We start from the raw sequence: 23,597 nt of genomic DNA, 5'->3' as shown, positions 1-23,597 counted from the left end.
TTTTCCTCTCCACTTAATAGTTTTCAGTTACATGTAAAGTTTTCAACTTTCACTTTTATAGGATTCTGAATACCATTTTTTCTCCTCCCCTCCTCATCTCCTATCCCCAAGATGACAATCTGATATAGACTATAACATGTACAATTATATTAAGACATATTTCCACATTAGGCATGTTGTGAAAAAAGAATTAGAACAAAAAGAAAAAACCATGAGAAATAGTGTGCTTCAATCTGCATTTAGACTCCAATGTGTGTGGCATTTTCTGGATGTGGATGGCATTTTCCAGCTGTATCTTTTGGAATTGTCTTAGATCAATGTATTGCTGAGAAGAGTCTATCAAAATTGATCATTGCATAACGTTATTGCGTACAATGCTCTTCTGGTTCAAGAGTCAGGATTTGAACTCCAGACTTCTGATGTTGTATCCAAGATTCTTCCCCTCCATATTATGCAGATCTGATCAAACCTAGGGCTTTGGGACCCCCTCTAAGAGTATCTAAAACAAAAGAAGTGTAGCCCTGCTCTACTATACACTCATCCAACCATGATGGAGTTCATTGTTCAGGTCTATGTGTTTTCCAACCTTGAACCACCTCTAATGTGTATAGAACTGATTTGTGAGCCACTGCCTATCATCCCCTTAACTCTTCTCAGTTACTCTTCCAGCAATAAATCTCTCCTGAGGCATGGTGTATCCTCTCTCCCCTCTGGGAAACATAATTTTACTTCCCCTGAATCTTATCAGACTAGTTCTATCTTGTTGCCCTTCCCACACTAGAACTAGCTGGTTGGGAATAAATATAGTGTCAGTTCTTTGAACTGAACAGACAGATCCTGGTCCTTCATGCTGCTCTGGGTCTGGCCTCCCGCTTCCTAATCTAACACAACATGGGTCTTTTTCTTATCTTGGGGACCAGAGGCCCTACTGGGTACTTCTGTTATTCCATCCTTTTAACCTGTGTCTCTTGAAATTTTTATTCTCAAGTGTCTTTGTATACTTTTCACTTTTTATGATGCAGACAGATTAAGAGTCCTGCTTCACTCAAAGACTTAGATGGTATATATAAAGGTATATAGGAATTCATGGGCCCTAGCCATAAATATCGCTAACATTTTATACTGTGATTGAAGAATCACAATGTACTTTCTAAGCATTATATTTAATCCTTATAATAGTCCTCTGCAGCCAAGTACTGTAGGTATTATTTCCATTTTACAGATAAGAAAACTGAGGCTCAGAGAGTTGAATTTGTCCATGGTCTCATAGCCAGAACTTTCAGAGGTAGAACAGGATCCAAGATCAATAGTCTTTTCAATATATCTCCTACCAATTAGTGAAAAATTAATCAACAAGCATTTATTAAGGACCTGCTATGTGTCAGGTAATATGCTAGGCACTAGAAATACAAAGGTAAAAATGCATCACTTTCTGCCCTCAAGAAGCTAATACTCTATTCAGGGAAATATGTCCAAAGAAAATGAAGAGAAGGCTGCCTCATTTTGGAGGTTGATCTTGAAATCTCAATTAAAGCAATATTATTACTCAGCTGAATCCTGCCGTGAGGGATTTAATTTAAATTTTACTCTGATGAGCTTCTGAGATAGGCTTTCAGTACCTTTTCAAAACCTTTAGATCTGCCTCACCTTTGATTGCATGGGCAGAGATGGCAGGGAGAGACAGGATGAAAGTGATGAAGTGATGGAATGAGGTTGAAGGAAAGGGAAGTATAAACTATTCATTTGTTCTTGCATGATTTATGGGTGTTACATGCCTGTAGGCTCCAAAAAAAAGGCTTATATTGCTTAATGAATAGTGTCTTGGACTTGCTGCATGACCAAATATACTTTAACTTCTCTAGCCTCAGTTTCTTCATCTGTAAAACAGATAATACTTGCAGCACTTACTTCACTCCTTTATTAGTTGGAAATGTCTACATTTGATTACAAAGTGTTTACATCCTAGAAATCTGTGTCCTTTTTGTCTTGGAGAACTTAAGTCTTTTTTAATATTTTTGTTCCAACCAGGATTGGATAATATTCTTGGCTAATGAGATTGAATAAATTCCCATAATTCTAAGATAAATTTCAAGGAGTCAGGCCATTCTCCCCTCTTGGAAGCATGCACAAAGTTCAGGAGTCCTCCTTGAATCACTGGGGAAATGCTCTGGTGTCCCTCAAATGAAGCTGATAGCATTCATCTCACAGTGAAAATCATTTTGACTTTCCCTCAAGAGAGGGTGGGAAAAGGCAGCTGAAAAGCTTTTTCACAAAAACGCTCCCATAGTACAGTTGCAAGAGACAGATGATCTAGGTTGGCAAACTTCCTATTCTTGTATCCTTCCATCAAGAAAAGTTGTGCCCTCTTGTCTTTGGAAAAGCTGTTGCAGTTTGCCTTTCCTATAGTTTATATTTGACATGATTTATTAGGAACTCTCTCTAAAGAATTAAAGCACAGAAAGGAGGCTGGGCTTTAGTTCCACAATATGATCACAATTCTCATAGCACTAGGTTTCTTAATATTTTGTGTCATGCAATCATTATAACCTGGTGAAACCCATGGACCCCTTCTCAGGAAAAAAAAAAAAAAATATATATATATATATATATATATATATATATATATATATATATATATATTTTAAATAACTGAAATGCCAAATTTCAGTTCAAGAAGAGTGGAAATTTTGAGATATGATTTTCTCCCACCCAGCCTCAGAAACCCCCTGAAATTCATCCACAGACCCAAGAGGGTCCATTAACACCAGCTAAGAATTAAGAATCATGTCCTATGGGATGAGAAATCCTGCCAATATCAATATGACCCAGTTCACTTTCCTAAGTGAGCCTTAGCTAGTAAGTAGCATCTTCATGGAATAAAAAATTCTAAGAGGTTTACACGTAGCCCCACAGAATATTAGCTAGAAAGAAAAACAGCCCTCAGGACAGATGTCATGATATGGTCAAAGCTGCCCAAGGGACCTCAGAGGGTATCTAAGATTTGAACAAGAACTCAAGATCCTTCACACATAGTCATTCAGCGCCAGTGAGCTCCAGTGAGAAGGAACTCATTACTTTAAATGTAGCCTGTCCCTCTTCTGTATGATAAATCATTAGGAACTTTTTTTTTTCTTTTTTTTTTGTTTTGTTTTCTTTTTTCCTGAGGCTGGGGTTAAGTGACTTGCCCAGGGTCACACAGCTAGGAAGTGTTAAGTGTCTGAGACCAGATTTGAACCCAGGTCCCCCTGAATTCAGGGCTGGTGCTCTATCCACTGCACCACCTAGCTGCCCCTCTTTTTTTCTTTTTAAGATGTTTTTCAGTCATGTCCAACTTCATTACTTCATTAGGGGTTTTCTTGGGAAAGATACTGTAGTGGTTTGCTATTTCCTTCTCCAGCTTGTTTTACAGGTGAGGAAACTGAGGCAGAAGGTAAACCCCAGCATCACACAATAAATAAGTCTCTGGGGATGACTTTGAACTCAGGAAGAGAAGAGTTCCTGACTCCATGTGCGGCATTCTTATCCACTTTGCTCCCTAGCGGAGATTTCTTTAATGTGAGCTAAAACCTGACTCTCTGACTTTCTCCCATTTCTCCCAGCCTTGCCCATTTGGGCCAAATAGAACCAAGCTCTTGTTATTGCTTTGTCCCTAAGATTCTTTAAAAATGACTCTCATTGGGGCAGCTAGGTGGTGCAGTGGATAGAGCACCAGCCCGGAAGTCAGAAGGACCTGAGTTCAAATCTGCTCTCGGACACTTAACACTTCCTAGCTATGTGACCCTGGGCAAGTCATTAATCCCAAATGCCTCAGGGAAAAAAAAAAAAAAAAAAAAAAGACTCTCATTTCCAGAACATCTTCTCAACACACACACACACACAAAAACCCTATTTCTACAACAGAGCCTCACATGGGATGAATTCGTGGCCCTTCAGGACACTGGTCCCTCTCCTTAGAATAGCTTTGCAGTTCAACAATAATCTTCCTATAATATAGTCTTCCCACTGAATACAAAACTCCTGAGGACTAAATGGTTCTAGACATTCTGCCTTTCTTAATGTATTCTATTACATCAACTTTCCTGTTGCTCTGAATGATGAATGAATGAATGAAAAAGTATCTTAAGTGCTTACTTTGTGCAAAGCACCGGGCTAAGTAAGCCCAGAAGATTCAGAGAGAAAAGCAAGGCTGCCCTTGTTCTCAAGGAGCTGACATTCTCATGGGAGGAGGGGAAGGAGCTGCCTTATACACAGAAGGCTTCAGCAGCAAGTTAGAAACCCACCATGGTCTGGCAGCATCTTCTTAAATGCCGGTTTTGTTAATGTCATTTGAAAGTGGTGAGAGAACCTCCTCTGCTGAATCCTGAGCAGCCATGGTTTGTGGATCGAAGCCTTCCTTATGTACTGACAGCCTCACCTCCACAAGGGTCATTCCCCTGGTTCAGTTCTGGAGCCCACCACTGTCGGGGGCATCTGTTTGCAGTACTTGTGGAGGGTGCCGGTATGCCAGTCTGCTTCTCTACAAGCATTGCTCCCCCGGGGGGCGGCTGGAGCTTACCAGAGGATGCAGTCAACTCGTGGACCCCTTAGGTCTCATTTTTTTATATCAGCCTTTCATCCTATATGTGAACATTTACAAAGTGTTTACAAAGGTGACTGCCCTAGAAACCCTTTTGTCTTGGAGAACTTAAGGGAGGTGGGGGCAGTAGGCGGGGGGAGAATGTCCTTCCTCTTTTACTTAGGGTGACTGAAGAGCCTACCTAGGGAGGGAGGGAGGGAGGGAAGGAGAGAGGAAGAAAGGGAGGGAGGGAGGGGAAGAGGGAGAGGGAGAGGGAGAGAAGAGACAGAGAGAGAGAGAGAGAGAGAGAGAGAGAGAGAGAGAGAGAGAGAGAGAGAGAGAGAGAGAGAGAGAGAGAGAGAGAGAGAGAGAGAGAGAGAGGCAGAGACAGAGAGAGAGAGAGAGGCAGAGACAGAGAGAGACAGAACAGAGAGAGAGAAACAGAGAGACAGAGAAACAGAGAGAGACAGAGAGAAAGAGACAGAGACAGAGAGAGACAGAGACAGAGAGACACACAGAGAGAGACAGAACAGAGACCGAGAGAGAGACAGAGACACAGAGAGAGACAGAGAGAAAGAGACAGAGACAGAGAAAGAGAGACAGAGACAGAGAGACAGAGAGACACAGAGAGAGACAGAGACAGAGAGGAGAGAAAGACAGAGACGGAGAGAAACAGAAGAGAGAGAAACAGTGGCACAGACTGACAGACACAAAGTAGCAGAGAGGGTGATAGAGTGACAGAGACTGATAGACACCGAGAGAGGGAGAGACGCAGAGGCAGAGAGGCAGGCAGAGCCACAGAGACAAAGAGACAGTGACAGACACAGACACAGACAGAGGCAGAGGACCACGCTTTACACAGAGTCTCAAAGGACCAAGCTCGTGCTCAGCCGCACCTCAGGAAAGGTCGGAGCCTGCCCTCCCGGAGCTTCCACTTCCGCGGGAATGGAGGGGGAGAGGGGGGGGGGCGGATAACCCTTGGGAGAGGGTTACGAAGGGGAGGGGAGCGGCTCCCCCGGCCTCCCCCCGCCCCGCAGCGCTCCGACCGAAGTTTCCCCCTCCCCTCCCGACCCTCACAGCCGGGAAGGGGAGAGGGACCACCTTTACGGCCGGGCGGGGCGGAGAGGAAGGCCGGGGCTCAGAATGGGGCGGGGCTCGATGGTCTCCAAGATCCCGCCCCCTCTGTGAAGTCTCCGCCCATCGCTGAGTCTGGAGCAGGGTGGGAGTGGAGCGGGGCTCGCGCGGGATAGCCGGGAAGGAGCAGGAAAAAGGAGCCCTCCGGGATAAGCCGACGCCGTCTCCTAGCAACCAGCCTCGACTTGCTGTCACGTGCTCAGTCTCCGGGTCAGGTGGCCCGGCCGCGGGAGCCGGAGCTGGGGGGAGGGGGACGCCCGGGGCGGGGCCGAGAAAGTTTGTTTCCCAACTCTCTCCCGGTAGCTTCAGAGCCCCTGCAGCCGCCTCCGTCACTGCCTGCTTCTCCATCACAGAAACCCGGCCTGGGTCCCGACTTGGCCTGGGATGGAACTGCCTGCCGTAAACCTCAAGGTGGGGCCTGGGAGAGTGTAATTAGAGGAGGGGGGGGGAGAGCAGCGAAGGGCGCGGGGACGGAGCCTCGAGAGGGACAAACCGAGAGGCCCGCGGCGGAGGGGGGGGTCACTGAGAGGAGGCCAGGAGGCCAGAGCCGAGTACGAGGATGGGGAGAAGACGGCTGAGAAGTCACGCACTCTGGCCATGGGGACATTGGGCTCCGACCGCCTTCATTTTCCAGCCGAGGAAACTGAGGCAGAGCATTAAGGTTCTTGCCTGAATCTGTTTCAAACCCGCCCCTAACCCGGTGCTTTCCGATCTTAGAGAAACTGAAGAGGGGAGAGGAAGCGGAGGGTTAGGGGGCGGTGGGAGGTGAGGGGGCCCGGGGGGGGGGGGTGCGGAGCCGTGGCGCAGGAGTGACCGCGGGCTGGAAAAGTAAACCCACCCCCGATAGAGGCGGGGCTGCCCGGGGTCCTCCCGCGGCCCGGAGTGTGGCGCCTGAGCTCGCGGGCAGCTCCTCCATGCGCCTTCCGAGGGCTCCGGGCGAACCCGCCCCGTTGTACTCCGATCTCCTGGAGGTAGCGACTAAAATTTTCTTCAGGAGAGCAGATTCACGCACCGTCACATTATTATGTGTTATAACTGTGTGTGTCTCCTTTACCTCTGTATAAATATACACGCACGCACACACAGACATGAGGTGGTTAAAGAGTGCTGGGCTTAGAACGAGAAAGGTTTGGGTTCCAGTCCTGCTTCAGACACTGGCCTTGGGATCATGGACAAATCAGTTAGCTTCCCTGGGCCTTAATTACACCTTCTGCAAAATGGGTCTTTTAACATCTGGAGCCCCTCCTCCCAGGATTTCTTTGTGAGTCTCAGAGAAGGTAATCTAGCTGAAACAATGTATCACTGGAGTTGTTACCACTGGGGACCAGAGATTAGAGGGGGAGGGAGGGAGCGAGTGTGTGGAAATGAGGGCGGGCTAGTCTAGCTGCTTTCCTGATACTAAGTGTCTGAGGGAGGATTTGAACTCCTGACTTCAGCCGCCCCTCAGTGTAGCCCCTGCCCTCTGTCCATCACCCCGTGGTTAGCTCCTCCGTGCAGAGATTTGCACGTTGTCTTCACCATCAAACCATGGCTGGTCCTGCTCTGCTTTGAAAGGAGGGACGGGAGGCTAGCCGCTTGGTGGCCGAGGGGTGAGGGGACAAAAAGAAAACTGGGGAGCAGAGGGACAGCAGATAGGGGAGACAGGGTGCAGGGGGGAGTTCTGCTGTTTACATGGCAGGCCCTTCTTAAATGCTGTTGATCTCTTGATTTGGAAATGAGGGAAGGAAACAGATGGAGGGAAGAAGGAACTGAGACTTGGAGGCTGGATGGACTTGTTTGGAAAGAGGAGGGCAGTGTACTCCCTCACCACGCCGGGCACTTGTCCTGGCTCCTCCATGCACCTCCCACGGGGACTTTCTGGAGAAGAGGAAGGTGGGGGAGGGAGCGGGGGAGGGAGCCCTAACCGCAGGATAGCAGCGAAGGCCCAGCCCGGCCAAGACCCTCTGCCTCCCACTCTCACCTCTGGCCTGGAAGGCCGCTCTCTCCTTCCTGGAGCCTTTACTTTCAGTGTCACATTACTGCTCTGGTTACTTATTGTCCCCACTGTGTACTCAGACCAAGTTAAGAAAGTTAACTGACTTACAAAGATCTGTCTGCACGTTAAAAATTCTACTTGTGACTGTGCCCAAAATACTGCTTATGGGGGAGTCTCTTCACTCATGGCGCCCCCCTCTGGCCTTGCTGATTTGTCTCACAACCAGGCAGAGATTTGGGCTGTTCATCAGGAACGCCGCGCTAGGGCCCATTTATTTCTAGTATTGGAGACAGCGGTAGGACAGCCTAGGTGTTTTTGTTTTTTAATTTTTTTAATTAATTTTTATAATTATAACATTTTCTTTGACAGTACATATGCATAGGTAATTTTTTTTTTACATTATCCCTTGTACTCCCTTCTGTTCCAGTTTTTCCCCTTCTTCCCTCCACCCCCTCCCCTAGATGGCAGGCATTCCCATACATATTAAATACCTTATAGTATATCCTAGGTAGGACAGCCTAGGTTAAGGTGTTTCCTGGCTAGCGGGATAAGTATTTTTACCCAAGAATATAATATCAATAAAGCTGTCTTTGCAGGTATTTGGAAAAATAAAGTACTATTAAATAAATAAACAAATGGACCAACCCACCAACAAATAAAATTTTTAAAAAGAAAAAAAAATATATAACATCAACAGTAATAGCTAACGTGTATATAGTACTTGGTATGTGCCAGGCTCTGGGCTAAAAAGTGCTTTACAAACTTATCTCCTTGGATCTTTACGGCCACTTTGGGAAGTAGGGGCCATTATTTTTCCCATTTTGCAGATGAGGAAACTGAGGTAAACAGGAGATTAAGTGACTTGCCCAGAACCACACAGCTGGGAAGAATCTGGGGTCACAGTTGAGCACGTGTCTCCAGGACTCAGGTTCTAGGACGCCACCCTTTGCACTCTCCAAACCACTGTGTCCTGTCTGCTTGCAAGGTTGTAATCTGCAGGGCTGCTCCACGTTGGGCCATTTGGGAGGGAGGGGAAGGCAGCTTGGGGTGGGAGGTAATTTCAAAAGACAGGAAGTGGAAGGAGATTATAGTGCCCAGAGATCAGATCTCTGAGGGTTGTGGCCCCAGTCATTGAGGCCTGCTCTTTCCGGTATTGGTTCTAGCCCCTGCGGGGAGAGCGGTCTGTAGGCCTAGGGGAGGCCCAGTCCCTGCCCTCTTCAGACAAACACATGGGGATGGGTGCTGATCCTGACCCTAAGTACTCACTCTAGAAGGACAGGCAAGGACACGGAAACTGGTAACCGATTATCTTGCCTCGGAAAAACAAAATCATTTTTGTCTTTAGGGTCGTAGTGAAGCTTTAAATGTCCTTAGTCAGACAGCGATCTGGATTAATAGCTTCAGATGGGGAGCCTCGATTTAAGCTCTGCATGACCCATAGACCCTCCTGTTACGGTGTGGTCTTCCAGAAGCCATTCTTGCCTTGGGATGGGCTCAGACAAAGCAAGCTTTGTTTGCTTGTTTTACTAAGACAAAATAACATGTAAAGCAACCCCTTCTCCTCCCACACACTCGCCCACAAAAAGCAACGCCGCCATTTTTCCTGGGAAAAACATGGAGAACCTTTCAGTACTGTGCATGACCAGGGAGTGGCGCTGTGCTGGTGGTTTACTGCATCTATGAACAGATTTCCAAGCCAAAAGAGCTGGGAGGAAAAGGGAACAAGTAATTATTAAGCACCTGCTGTGTGCTGGCACTGTGTCAGTGCTTTGTAAATAAATCATTCCATCTTCTTGACAACTCTGGGAATCAGGTGCTGTAATTATACCCATTTTATGGATGAGGGAGCTGAGACAAACAGGTGAAGTGCTTGCCCAGCATCACAGAGATAGTAAAGGGTCTGAGGATGCATATGAATGGGGTCTTACTGACTCCAAACCCAGCCCTCTGTGTACCCTACAACTATATCTCTTGGAGGAGAAAATCACCTATAAGAGAAGCCCAACTCCTGACCCGCTTTGCTAAAAGAGACGTTACCCCCGCCTCGGGGGAGCAGCATCACAGAGTGTTGGGCCTGGATTCAGGAGATTATGAATTCAAATCTAGCCTCAGACACTGACTAGCTGAGTGACCCGGGACAAGTCACTTTATCCTGTGTGTGCCTCAGTTTCCTCATCTGTAAAATGAGCTGGAGAAAAAATGGCAAACCCTTCTAGTATCTCTGCTGAGAAAACCCCAATGAGATCAGGCTGAGTCAGATATGACTGGTACAACTCAGCCCGTGTTCCCAAGACCTCACGATGGCCTGTGGCCCAGGAGAACTTGACCCTGTTGGGCCTTTCTTTCTTTGTGGCCCGTAAGACTGCCGAGGCCCCAAATAGCATCTCCTTTGGCCCTTAGAGGAGTAGGGGAAGCTTGGCTGGGGGCTTTATTCCAGGGCAGCCAAGGCCGAGGCTGGGAAAATCACCATTTGGCCGACCTCCCCGCTCTGTGGGCCAGTCTTAGCTGAGAGTCTACAAGGGCTCAGTATTGGGTCTAGGCAGTGTTTCCTGGCATTCCTGTGGGGTGCCAAGGGGCCATGAGTCCCCTACCCATTACCCATGATCCCCTAAGTCAGGAGTTGGAACCTCTTGGGGCTCCCCTTGTTGATTGTGGAAGGAGGCCTGGCCTCTGGGAGGCCCCATTAGGAAAGAGGCTAAGGGTCAGCAGGATGACCTTTGTGTTGTGTTTTGAGGTCTGCCATGACCCTGAGAAGTAAGCAGTCTGTCCTTCTCTTACAGATGAGAACTGTTGAAGGGATCTGTCCGGGACCCAGAGCTAGGCCCTGAGGCCCAGTGTCTCAAGCCAGAGCCTCAGCCTCCCCTTCCCTCATACCCCTCGAACCCTGTTCTGAAATCTGTAGGTCACTCAGAAAGCCCGAGCTTTTACCCTCTTCCCCCCCTCACACAGGCCCGGGGCTCGGCTTGCTCCCTGGGGGGGAGCACCCACCCACTCAGCGCTTCTCCCGGGCCTCCCCCCACTGCCCCCCAGCAGCTTCTCCCATCAGGGCTTTACCCCATCCAGATAGAGGAGATGGGGCCTTGAAAGTGCTCTGTTCTCAAGGAAACGGTTCTAACTCCCTCCTTTCTCCTCATCCCAGTCTCTGCCTGTGTACCTGACTTCAAGGGAAACATGGGGACTCCTCCCTCTAATACTGGGGCCTCCCAGCATCTTCAGTCTTCCCTACACACATATATGCATTACACACACACACAGACACCCTGCATACAGAGCAACACATACATGTACACAATACATGCACCCTACACACACTGTACACATATACTCATATATACGCATACACACCCCCAACATAAATACACACATAAACTCATACACATACCCTCTACACATGTGCATACACATGCATGTACATATATGGAGATAACCAAATACACACACATGTATGCATATACACACTGCACACATACCCTCATATATATGCATAAACATATACCCTACACACATTCACACCCAGGTGACCTCTAGGTGTTCTCTGAACAGTCTGAAATTCTGTAACAGGCTGTACCCTCCTCGCCTCTGTCTCTCTTGGTGCCTTCTGTCTTTTCCTCTGGGCTCCCCTCGGTGCCTTCAGCAGGACTCCACTCTCCTTTGTCCCCTGGCCCTGGCGCTCATCACTGCCCAGCTCCTCTGGGGGCGGCTCTGTGAGTGCTCCCTCTCACTGTGCAAAGGTTGTTGCCCTTTGGAGCTGGGGCCTGGGTCTCTCGTCATTTCACAGACAGGGTCTCTGCTGTCTCCCCCTCCTCTTTTGGCTCTGACAGGCTGCCCGCGAACCTCCCTGCCTGAGGATGCTGCCCTCTCCAAGCTCACCAGTGGGGAAGAGGGGCTGTGCAGTGGGAAGGTTCTGGCTTCAGATGTCAGCTTTCAGAAAGGATGGGAATAAGCCTTTATTTAGCACCTGCTGTGTGTCCTGAGCTTCACAAATTAATATTTGTCCTGTGGTCCTCACAAAAACTCTGTGAGGTGGTGCTGCTATTATCACCATTGTACATGTGGAGAAACTGAGGCAAATAAAAATTAACGGATTCCAGCCCAGTGTCATAAAGCTCGTGAGTATTTGAGGCCAAATGTCTCAGGTCTCAGACCCAGTCTGACTTGGGACCCAGTGCTCTGGGCACTGTGGTACCCCCAGGGCTCTTCAAGCTTTGGCTAAGTTGAGTCCTCTCTGGTCCTCAGTTTCCTCATCTGTAAAATGGGGGGGATTAGATCCAGTAGCCTCTGAAGGCCCTTCCTTCCTGCTCTGCGTCTGTGTGCCTGTGATCTCTCATTGCTGGACTGACAGCCGTCTCTCGTTCCTCATCCTTTTTGACCCTCTCTCAATTTTGTTTGTTTGTTTTTAGCAGGAAGAGAGTCGGGATTAAGCAGGATCATATTGCTAGTGTCCAAGGTGGGCTAGGGCTTCATCCACTGTACCTTCTAGCTGCCCCCTACTTCCTTTTTTTTAATGACACTCTTCTCTCCCAGTTTATCTCCCTCTCTTTGTCTCCACACCCCCCATTTCTGGCCTGGGTCCCACAGTCTGGCCCTGGGTTGTCTTGTGGGCTTCACAAAAACTCTACAAGTTAGTGCTGCTATGATCCCCATTGTACATGTGGAGAAACTGAGGCAAATAGAAATTCACGGAAGCACCATGTCCTGTCCGTTGGACAAGCACCCTCAGCCCAGACGCTGTCAGACTAACTTAGGGGTGCTTGGATATACAGGAAGTCGCAGCACTGGATGGGAAGCACAAGGTGCCGGTCTCCTGCTTCCCTTCATTGTAGTTGTTCTCCTCTCTAAAATGGGGACAATCTTACCTGGCCAACCTAGCGACCCACCTCCCAGAAGTGTTGTGAGGACCAAGTAAGGAAGCTCCTGGGAAAGTCTGAAAACTGTCAGGGGAAAAAAATAAAACCACAAAAATTAAAATGAAAAAAGAAACCGTCAAGGAATCTCTCAGTGTTTGCTATTGCAAACTCACTCTTCATCCCGCCCTCCCCCTCCACTGGTGTTCTCTGGGCTCAGTCTCCACTCCTAGCTGGCAAACGTGTGTATTATATATGTGCATATCGAAATAGATGTACAGACACAGCTTTTATGTATACGTCTGTCGATTTGGATGTGCATACATGCTTATATCTATAGCCAAGAAAAACACTTTGTTTTTGTGTAGAAAAACTCAGTGTCTCCTTGGTTCTCAGATTTATGTTGCTAATAATTATCCTCTATCCTCTGAAGACTTCTTCTGAAAGGGGAAAGGGGCTTCTCTCCTTGGAGGAGCTATTCAGGGAGCTTCAGCTCAGTCCCAGTGGAGGGGGCCCGGCTCTCCCAAACTGAGAGCTGGACCTGCAGAAACCAGTCACTTCTCCCCTCCTGGCAAGAGGCTCGCAGCTTTCTGTTCCATTGGCCCGATCCAGTGGGCCAAGATGGAGCGTGTAAATGGGCTTCCTGGGCCAGCCTGCTTCCAATGCAAGCTTCAGTGGAATGAGCCTATTTGGAAACATCCGCCAGCTCCCCATCACAGGCGACGGGGTCTTAGGACCAGAGGTGGTCTTAGAACATTAGCTGGAAGGAGCAGCCCGAGAAGCCATTCAGTCCAGACAATGGGACTTGGCTGAGGTCGAGGAGCGAGTGGCAGGGCCAGGATGCTCTTTGAAAGTCATTTCGGTTGTGTCCAACTCTTCATGACCCCATGTGGGGTTTTCTCGGTAGAGATCCTGGAGAGCTTCACCATTTCCTTCTCTAGATGAGGAACTGAGGCAAATGGGGTGAAGCGACTTGTGTGGGGTCACAGGGCTAGGAAGTGTCTGAGGTCACATTGGAACTCTTTTGTAAATGTCAGTCTCGTTTAAAGAGTTGTTCATAGGTTTGTCTGATAGGCTCGGAGTAGGGAAAGCTCCTCAGATACTTAGATTGAAGAGAGAGATTTAAGTAAGTCTTTGTTCCTCCTGGCATGAACTTAGGAGTAAGGGAAGTCCCGGGAGCCGGGGTAAAGCCTGGGTTTCTGGGCTTGGGAGGAAGAGGCAGGAATGCTCCATTTGATTTTGGGCAGAGGCTTGGCTGCTGAGTCCTCCCAGGCCCCTCTCACTCTGTGACCTTGGGCTAGGCCCTTGCCTCTCCCAGCCTCTACTTCCTCATTAGTAAAAGAGTGGGGAGGGTTACTTCTCCATTTAAATTCTCTGACTGCTCACTGCAGATTTCTAGACAAAGGCTTGTAAAATCATCCCTGTTGACAACTGAGTCATAGCTAGAGGGAGAATAGGTTTCTGAGGTCCTGGTTTTGCCAATTGGAGCTGGGGCTGATGCTCAGGTCCCCAACATCAAGGTCTGCCCCTGGCTGGATTCCTCTTACCCACGTGGCCTTGTGGATACAGAGCACCGCCATCATAGAGCCCATCCCCATATTTGGCCCACCTTCTACTCCCGGCATTCTGGGGGTTTGTGGGAAGCCTTTTAGGGGACTTTCATTTCAGTGGAGGAATCAGACCCCAAACTATAGCTTCCCACTTCAGCTGCATCTTCATGAAGTAACAACAAACTTTCTGTTGAAATTGGGTTGACCCAAGCTGTGGTCACTCAGACTGCCTTCTAATTCTGAAATCAACCATGTACCCCAGAGGCCCCAAATGGGCTCCAAATAAGCTGTCACAGGGTTAGAACTGTCCCAAGAATTGGCCACGTGTCATGGGATTTAATGCCATAAAGGAAGGAGAAGAGGAGGGGCTTGAGATGAAGCTGCCTCAGACTGCCTCCTGGGCTCTTCCTTTCCCCCCAGCCTGCGTCCCCCTTCCTCCCCAGGATCTCGTCTCTCCAGTTTTCTTTTGCTTAGATGTTCAGACTCACTGACCTGTTTATTTCTTTTGTCTTCTTCCCCCTTCTGCCTCTTTATTTTCCTAGGCCATTGTTCTGGTGCACTGGCTGCTGACAACGTGGTGAGTCATCTGACAATAAATTTCTTTTTGGGAGGAGTCGGGGTGGCTGTCTGGGAGCAGACATCATAAGCGGGAACGTTACAGAACTTGGGGAAGGAAGCTAAGGCAGCTCTCAGAGGAAAATGTATCTCTCTGAATACCTGGAAAAAGAGCATCCAAGAGCAAAGATGTAATCAAAAAAGCTAGGAAAACAAAACAAAATAATCCTAAATAAAGAAGCACCTCAAAAACTACAAGTGAAATAGAAACATTTGATAATAGACTATGGGATTAGTAAAACTAAGAACTGATGGAGAAAACTGCCAGTTGAGCGATTAGCCATTAGTTGACTCAATCCAAGAAAAAGAAATTGGAAATTCAAATGGCCAAGATTTTAAAAAATGAACAAGGTGAATTCACAACAGAGAAGGAAAAAAAGAGAATCATTAGAAACTGGGTGGCGCTGACCTTGGAATCAGAAGGACCTGAGTTCAAATTTTTGAATTTGGGACAGTGGATAGAACGCCAGCCCTGAAGTCAAGAGAGTCGAGTTCAAATTTGGCCTCAGACACTTAACACTTCCTAGGTGTGTGACCCTGGGCAAGTCACTTAATCCTGATTGCTCCAGAAATGAAAAAGGAGAAGAGAAAGAAAATCATTACAAACAAATGTACACAATTATTCCAGCAAACTGAGAATTCAAAGGAAGCACCCATGTTAACAAAGCAATAACTGAATTTTTTTAATAAAGATAAGCTAGCTGTAGGTGGACTACCAAGGGAAAACAAACTGTTCTCAGATAATAGTAAGTAGCATTTAGCCCACTCTTTGCCAGGCATTGTGCCAAATGTTTCAGAGATAGGATCTCAGTTGATCCTCACAACAACTCTCAGAGGTGGATGCTCAGCAGTTATAGGCTGAAATTAGTGAACCAAAGGGACTATACACACAATGTCTATAGCACTGTAAAGGAAAAATTCACTAAAAGGAAGGAAAAAAACCCAAGCATTTATTAAGTGCCTACTGTGTGTCAGGCACCATGCTGAGTGCATTATAATTATTATCCAGAGTAACTTGAAAAACCAGAGAAGAGCTTGCAGAAGTGATGATTAAATAGACTTTCCTCCTCAGGGGAGAATGTGGGGGACTACTAGGCCCAAGTATTTTATACATTCATGGAGTAGATGATTTTATGTTGCCAGGGAGGATTCATTCTGGGTGGGTGGGAGGGGAAAATTTGGTTTAGTTTGATTTAAAAAAAAAGTTTGGTATTGTTTAACATATATCGGATTGCTTGCCATCTAAGGGAGGAAGTGGGGGGAGATTTGGAACACAAGGTTTTGCAAGGGCCAGTGGTGAAAAATTATCCTTGCATATGTTTTGAAAATAAAAAGCTTCAATTTAAAAAAAAAAAAAAGAAAGAAAATGATTGATATAAAGAGAAAAGGCCTCACTTGTATTTTTAAAAAATAACAGGGGGAAAGAGCTGAAAAGTAATGAGGAGGTAAGAAGGGGCCTATCCCTGGAATGAATTGGGTGGGATTGACTGTGCCTCCTTTTGCCAGGGGCTGTTTGATATTCTCAAACTCCTATGCCTGGGCTAATTTCACCGTCCTGGCCCTAGGGGTGTGGGCCATTGCTCAACGAGATTCCCTGGATGCCATAATTATGGTGAGTTTTAGGGTTTGGGGAAAGGTGGGACTCCCTCCCCATCCAGGGAGACCTGGACAACATGTCTGGGGGCTGACAGCTTTGGCCGATCTTTATTTTTGGCATTCTTAATTTCCATTCAGCTTCTTTCTCCTCCATCTAAACAGTTGACTTTAATTTCCCCACTTTTCCTCTCCTTCCTTCTCTCTCTCGTAGCCAGACTTCCATTTTGGAAGCCTTTTGCAGAGCCCACTGATCTTGGGCACTGCCTTCACCATCAGTTGGCTTTCTCCATGGGAAGGAGTGCTGGATGAAAGCTCCTTTTCTCTGGCCTAGGCAGGTGGCCCTTTCCAAGTTCTGGCTTAGTGGGGATCACCCCTGCCTTAACCCATCATAACCCAGCTCTACCCTTAGTACTTAGAGAGATTTCCTTGCTTTCCTTCCTTTTCTTGACAAAGGAAAGCCCAGAGACACGTGAATGTTCCGCCCCTGCACTGATGCCCTTTGTGGACGGTCAGTAAATAACATCCACTCTACAGATATTTTGGAGATTGATTCTGTGCCCAGTTCTGTCTGCTAGTGGAGATGCTGGGGGAGGAGAAACCCCTAGGGAACTTGCTATTTATTTTGTGTGACAAGACATAAATACCTAGGGTAGCTAGGTGGTGCAGTGGATAGAGCACCAGCCCTGAAGTCAGGAGGACCTGAGTTCAAATCTGGCCTCAAACACTTAACACTTTCTAGCTGTGTGACTCTGGGCAAGTCACTCAACCCCAATTGCCTCAACAAAAACAAAAACAAAAACATAAAGCCTGAAGCAGTTAGAATGAGAGAAGCCCATCCAATGGGCTTGATCAGTGTGGAGTGATGGGATGGAAGGAAGGGTGGAGGTCAGAGGTGATCGTTAGAGCTGGTTTGGTGGGAAGGAGCTGGGTTCTGAGCTGGGCCTTGGGAGATATGCACTCCTGGATAAGAAGAGAAGGGGCTCTAATGAAGAGGAAAGGGGAATACAAATAACTGAAACAAAAAATGTGTTGTTGAATTGGAAAAAGGGGTGGGTGTAGGGGAGAGTTGTAGCAGGGATGGGGAGAGGTGGGCAGAGAAGGCTGCGTGAGCGGAGGTAGCCATGGGGACCAGACATGGGGTTCCAGTGGGAGAGTTCTCAGGTGAGCTCTTGCTCCCTCAGCCTGAGCTGGCACCTGCCCTGCAGTGCTCAGTCTCAGAGAATTGTCCAAGTGTTGAAAGTGACTTGCCTAGGAGTCCATTGCCAGTCTTTGTTGATGGGAGGAGCACAGGGAGATCAAAGATGAAGGGGCAGCAGGTAGGCCCCCTGGGCTGTGGGTACCAGCTGATGAGCAGGGGAGCGGCAATCTCCTTAGCCATATGGCTCTTCCGGGTCACAGCCAGCTGGCTGCATGGCCACGGCCACCAGCACCCCCCAGCAAATGGAGACATGGCCTGACCAGGTTTGGGGAGGCTTCGGTTTGGCAAACTTGGAGGTTCCACAGAGGAGCTCAAGGCTTTCTAGGAAGGGCTCCAGGACTTAGCAGCCAGCGGACACAATCGGGTGCTGCGAGGTCCATCTGAGCTCTCCTGAACCTCGAGACCCCTCCTCTGTGGAGCCTTCCAAGTCCTTGACTCCCGGGGAGGTGGGAAAAAGGACCACAGCTAAGGCACAGTCCCCTCAAACCTCCTGGGCACGAAGACAGATGTTTCCCATGGGCTCTGGGTACCTCACACTTCCTCTGCCTTTCTCCCCTCCCTGCCTAAGCCTCTGAAATGCCAAGCAAATAGCAGTGCCACCTTCTAAGCCCTTTTGCCCCAGTAAGAGGACTGGTTCCTGGTGACTGAGGGGGATTTGGGGATCAATGCTCCCTCCCAGCCCAGCCTGTCATTGGGCAGGAGTGTGGGCACTGCCCAGCCTGCTTTGTTGCTATGAGTTGGCTGCAGGCTTGGGGGGGGGGCCCTGCCCCTCAGCTTTGGGCACTGCCCACGTTGGTGTTTTGCAGTTTCTGGTGGGGCTGGCCGTCACCATTCTCTTGGACATCATCTACATCAGCATCTTCTATCCGCACGGAGGCTCCCTGACCGACACGCAGCGCTTCAGCACTGGCATGGCCATCTTCAGCCTCCTCCTGAAGCCACTCTCCTGCCTCTTTGTCTACCACATGTACCGAGAGCGAGGCGGCGAATTCATCCTCAACATAGGTGAGGCTCCTGAGCCAGGCCAGGCTGCCTCTCTGGCTCCCAACCCCTCCCCAGCCAGCCCGCTCTTGGCCCTGCCTCCTAGTCCCCCAGCAGCCCTTCCTCCCTCCTCTGGCTTCTTTGCCCCTCCCGGTGGTGGGCAACAACTCCCACATCTGCCTTGTGGGGTTGGAGCTGGGGAGGGGGGAGAAGGCGGGTGAGGGGCTCCTGTTTGCCTTGCTCCGCCCCAGAGAACGTGCATCTGGTGACTGTGGGCTGCTGCCTAGGTCGGCTTCCTCCTCACCACCAGCCCTGCGGGCCACCCCCTTGAGAGAATGAAGAAAACAAGTTTCCTCTGCTTACCTCTTCTCCCTGGCCTGCAGGAAAAGCCAGCGGGTCTTGGCCTTCCCTTTGGCATTAATGGCCAGCCCCAGGGTCCACGGATGTTCAGGTGGAGGCAGAGGCCGGACTCTCAGCCTCAGCTGTGAGGCTTCAGTGGCCGGCTCAGGCCAAGCCCTGTCGCCCATGCCATGATCCTCCCCCTCCCCCACAGGGTCTGCCCAGCCTCTCCCCTCCCCTACACTGTCTCATGCTGACCTTTACTGGGGCAGGAAACATTTCATTTTCTGCAGCTGCTCTCCATCCCTTATATCCCCCCTCCCCCCCGAGGGGGCAGCCAGGCTATTGGGTCACACTGCTCTAAAACACGTAGCCCAGTGCCTGGAACATCACAGACACAAAGAAGGGCTTCTTCCCTTCCCCTCACCTCTCAGCCTTGCCTCATTTCTCTCAAAATGGATGTTCCCCCAGATGCTAGGCCTGCTGGGGCAGCCTCCACGCAGGATCCACCATTAACTGGAAGGAAGCCGACAGGGCTCCCTACGGCCGCAGCTTGGGCTTGGCGTGGGAGTCGCTGCCACGGTTTTCTCCCTGGACGGACAGAACGCTGGCAGGTGTTGTGGGGAGAACGCCTCGCTTACCAGAGCCTTCCTTTGCAGGTTCCTTTGGCCCATCGCAGGAGCGCAGCGCGTACCAGACCATTGACACGCAGGAGGACCCGGCCTTGGCGCACCCCTACGCAGACCTGGAGAGCAAGCCGGCCGCTCGACCATACTGAGATCCCCTCCCACTGCCTCCTTCTCTATGCTGGGCATTCATTCCCCGACACCGAAGACTCTCTAAGCCTCTCACCCTTCCCTCAGAGTTTATGAGCTTCTGGCACCAGGTGGGGTCTCTCCACCTCTGCCTCTCAGGGGAAGTGAGCTCTTGATCGATATTCTCTCTGCTCCGATTGTGACCCACACTCCAGTCTCTCAGCACTGTACTCCCATGAGAGAGCCCCTGCCACAATAATGCACTTTTACTAGGTTGAGTCTGTCTGTCCCCCCCCTCCAGGGTCACACTGCCAAGTGCCTGGCTGCATCAGGGTCAGTTGTGACCAGTGAGGGTAACTGTCCTCCTCATGCCCCAGGCGGGTAAGGAGTATTTCCAGAGGGGCCGGGCACGGGGCAATGGTGAGGGAAGGGCCTCTCCCTCTGCTGCTTCCTCTGACCCGTCCGTGGCTCCCAGGGGCAGTGCTTGGACAGAGCCCCTGAAACACTGCCATTGCCTTTATTACCTACTGCCGAGTTTGGCATTAAAGTTTGTGGAAGATGATCCCTGGGCTCTCTGTGTTGTGAAGCCATTCCCAGGCCTGGCACACCACCTGGCTTCAGCACGGCCCGGGGGCTTCTTTGGTGCCGGGAGGATGGCCCATTCGCAGAGGCGAGGCCTCCAAGTGTTTTTCTTGCAGCCCTGACAGAGGCTGCCTCTGTTGTACCTGAACAGACAAAGCCTTCACCAGGCTGGCCCTCAGCTTTGTCTGAGCCAGATAGCCCTATGGCCTCGGTGGGAAGGGTCCTCCTCAGGTATGGGCTACAGGGGCTGACATGCCAGACCAGCAGCTACGGCTCAGGCCTTTGGCCACCCTTCCTCTTTGAGAGCAGCCAGGATCCCCAGCATCCATTCATGGTCAACTTCGCTTCTCCCAAGGGAGGACAGAAAGAATGGAATGGGTCTGGGTTCCCTAAACTTTTTCAAGCCTTCCCATACCACAAATGGCCTGCAGCTTTATTCTCACCCTTGTGCAGTTCATTAGGGCCTGAGAAATTCTAGTCACTCACCCAGGAAGACAGCTAAGGAGCAGGAGGATCGGGGAAGCTTGAGGGCAACTGTAGGAACCCCTGGGTACCTGTGGAGGCTTCCGAGTGGCCCCCAGAGCAGCTGCTGCCAGCTATTCAGCTGAAGGAGAGAGGAGCTTCTTACTCAAATGAATTTATTAAATGATACTACAGGCAGGGCAGCCTGCTAGCTGCTGGACAAAAATAGCTCTGACTGCCTCTGATCCTGCCATCCAATAAGGGGAAAGATCCCTTGAATACAAGGGATCTAGAGGGAAAGATCCAGGCAGAATGCTGGGAGATAGGGGAAAGGGCAGCATCACTAGCCCAGCAGGAGGACGGGGTGCCCGGGCTGGACTTCATGGGCGTGGGCAGAGGCACTGCTGTGTCTGGGGGGAGTGGACAGGGCAGAGTGGAGAATGTTCTGGTTTGGCCGAGGCGGGAAATATTTGAAGTGGGGGAAATGAAAGGGAGTTAGATTGTGGTGAGCCTGGAATCCCTATAGTTAGCAAATAATGGGGAGTCAGCCACTGAAAGCTGGGATTTGGGACTTTTTAATTTGTTGGTGGAAGTGGGGAATCAAGGAGACTTTAGAGTTGGAGAAAATATTATCATATCTAGAAGCTTAAGTGGAGTCAGGATCCCCAGTCATGGGATCCAGGGGTTTACCCAACCACAGTGTGGTGCACTGGATGCGAAGAATACCAATCCTGATTCTGTTCCTTGTGTGTGTGACCTTGTGTAGGTCACAACCTGTGAATCTCAGTTTCCTCAACTGTAGCATGGGCCAGATAACCAAGGTCTTCTCTGATTTCATGAACTCACTTAGTGTAGGGAATATCTGAGCTAAGGGCTCACAAGCCCCTCCATAAGGACAGATAAATTTGGATGGGAAAAAAATCTCTCTCCCAAATGAAATTTAGTGCTTTTAGAAACATTCTGTGACCAAAAAGTGAAGAAGTCCAATGTATGTTAAACCCTCACAGGAGGATGGGTCAGGAGATGCAGGAAGATCAGATGGGGAATGAATCCAGGACTCTGAACTCCACTATGGCTGATTTAGGGTCTAAAGGGGCGTGGCTCCTGGCAAGTGACCAGATGTCAGGGGATGGGGATGGGGCAGCCGGAAAGTTCCATGAGGCTGGACAGTTAGTGTGGAGACCTAACTTGCCAGGAGGCCAGACTCTCCATCCTCCAGGCTTCTAGTTCTTCCATAAAATGCAATTATCCCACATGATCTCTGAAGTCTACGTAAAGCTGAAATAGTCTCACAGATCCACCCTGTCCAAACCCACCACTTTACAAATGAGCAAACTGAGGCCTAGAAAAGGGAGATGACCGGCGGGATCCCAGGGGACGCGTGGGTCTGGACCCGTCCTAGCTCTCGGGGACAGAGGCTTACCGGGCAAACCCCGAGTTGCCCAGATTGGAAGGAGACCAAAGCAGCCGAGCAGGGGCTCCCTCTCCGGCCCCTCTCTGCGCACTAGAGCCGAGGGCCACAGCAGGCGCCCGGTGGAGACTGGGATTGCGGCGAGCTCGGCGCTACATATAAAAGACGCTTGGCCCTTCGAAGTCTGACCCTGCGGGCACGGGCAAACACCAGGACTGAGTTTGCGGGGCGCATTGGCCCCGGGAAAGTGCACTCGGCTTAGCTCGGGCAGGGCCTTAGCGGGGCTCCCTCTGCCGAGATGCGTCCGCCCGGCGCCCCCAATCTCTGCCAGCCCTTGCGGTGGACGGAGCCGGTGCCTCCCTGCCCCGGGCGTGCCCGGCCCAGGCGCCCCGCCCCCTCCCGCCCGGCTCCGCGGGGCGCGAACTTGAACTAGCCACGGCAGTCGTTATTCCGACACGCGAAGAAGCCGGGCCTCCGGGAGTCCCAGGGAGCCGGGGCATCTGGGAGGACTGGAGAGAGCGGATCTACAGACGCGGTGCGCCCTGGGGAGCAGATAGACCTGGAGGAGTGGAGAAGGGGGAGGGGCTCGGGGTGGGCCGCGAGGAAGCGAAGCACAAAAATAAGCATCCTGAGGAAGGATAATGTCAGGGGCGGAAAGGGCTGCAGAAGAAGGTGTGGGGGCGGGGAGGGGGAGAGAGAGATGAGAGTCCCGGAAACTCAGGGAGGAGAGACTCCGGGAGGGGAAGGACGGCGAGCGATCGGACACACGTGAATTGGGTGAAACTGCGTGTGGGAAGATCTGACGGAGTGCAGAAGCGGCAGGTGGGGCAGAAAGACGGAGAGCAGGGATGGGAGGAATCCAGTGCAGAAAGACACTGGCCGGGAAGGTGCTCCCCCTGGGGGAGAGAGACGGGACGCCACAGACAAGCAGACTCAGACGGAGGCAGACGGGGGCCGGGTTCTCTTTTCATCCCCTTCCCCTCTCTCCACCTCCCAAATCCTTGACTTCATCCCCTGTTCTCTCCCTCTTCCTGTCTGCCTCTGAGTCAGCTTTCCTTAGTAAAGGCAGCCTCTTTCCTGAGCCATTAATCCCATCCAGCGAATGATCTCAATGATCACAATTTCTCCTTCCCAATAATATCCAGTCTCTCCTTATCCCCTGGTCTCTCCCGTACAAACACCTTCCCTTCCCGACGTAACCCTTCCGCGGCTAAAGTTTACCATTTTTAGGTTACTTTTGTATCCTCGGTGCTTAGGAAAATAGCTACTACACTGATTGGGCTGAAAAAAAAAAAAATGCTTGTGGATTGATTAACATCAGCTTCTACTCCCACAGTCACCTCCCTGAATCAGGCCTTCACCTCTCAGCACCGGGACTACTTCAGGAGCCTTCTACTTGGCCTCCCTCCCTCCCTTTTTCCAGTCTAGCCTCTGCACACTTCCCCAAAGGCCTGATCCTATCACTTCCCTTATTAAAACTCCGGTGGCTCCCTATTCCCTCTAGGATAAAGTATAGATTAAATTCGTTCATTACCTGGTCCCAATGGTTCTTGTTGTCTATTCCACGGCCCAATCCAAAAGAGCCGCCTTGGTGTTTTTC

At 50.0% G+C, this 23,597-nt stretch overlaps 2 protein-coding genes across 3 annotated transcripts in view; both read left to right on the top strand.

The window, feature by feature from the left end:
* The first annotated feature begins 5,916 nt into the window (after nucleotides 1-5,916).
* AGTRAP (angiotensin II receptor associated protein) lies at nucleotides 5,917-20,104 on the top strand. Of its 2 annotated transcripts, none has more exons than XM_074306263.1 (5): nucleotides 5,917-6,100; nucleotides 14,601-14,635; nucleotides 16,180-16,285; nucleotides 18,274-18,472; nucleotides 19,447-20,104. In XM_074306263.1, exons 1-5 carry the CDS (start codon nucleotides 6,074-6,076, stop codon nucleotides 19,563-19,565), a joined length of 486 nt encoding a protein of 161 aa, XP_074162364.1. In that variant the 5' UTR covers nucleotides 5,917-6,073; the 3' UTR covers nucleotides 19,566-20,104. The 2 variants fall into 2 exon arrangements, with proteins under 2 accessions (XP_074162364.1, XP_074162363.1); XM_074306262.1 differs by lacking the exon at nucleotides 5,917-6,100 and adding an exon at nucleotides 6,234-6,350.
* Nucleotides 20,105-20,244: 140 nt separating this feature from the next.
* The window catches only part of C3H1orf167 (chromosome 3 C1orf167 homolog), a 61,369-nt gene continuing 58,016 nt past the window's right edge, over nucleotides 20,245-23,597 (top strand). Inside the window, exon 1 of the mRNA XM_074306255.1 lies at nucleotides 20,245-22,532. The gene's annotated coding sequence lies outside the window, so the exon portion shown is untranslated. The remainder of the gene's footprint in view (nucleotides 22,533-23,597) is intronic.

Source organism: Sminthopsis crassicaudata, chromosome 3, assembly GCF_048593235.1.
Source record: "Sminthopsis crassicaudata isolate SCR6 chromosome 3, ASM4859323v1, whole genome shotgun sequence".
In the NCBI taxonomy this organism is placed as follows: domain Eukaryota; kingdom Metazoa; phylum Chordata; class Mammalia; order Dasyuromorphia; family Dasyuridae; genus Sminthopsis; species Sminthopsis crassicaudata.
Note: the sequence above shows the minus strand (reverse complement) of the source record. Positions and strands in the feature narration are given on the sequence as shown.

Excerpts from the sequence above, each read along its gene's own strand:
- AGTRAP (XM_074306262.1), top strand. The coding sequence starts at position 6,249 with ATGGGGAGAAGACGGCTGAGAAGTCACGCACTCTGGCCATGGGGACAT. Across the intron at positions 14,636-16,179 it reads CACTGGCTGCTGACAACGTG|GGGCTGTTTGATATTCTCAA; the intron begins GTGAGTCATCTG and ends TCCTTTTGCCAG. Across the intron at positions 16,286-18,273 it reads CCCTGGATGCCATAATTATG|TTTCTGGTGGGGCTGGCCGT; the intron begins GTGAGTTTTAGG and ends GGTGTTTTGCAG.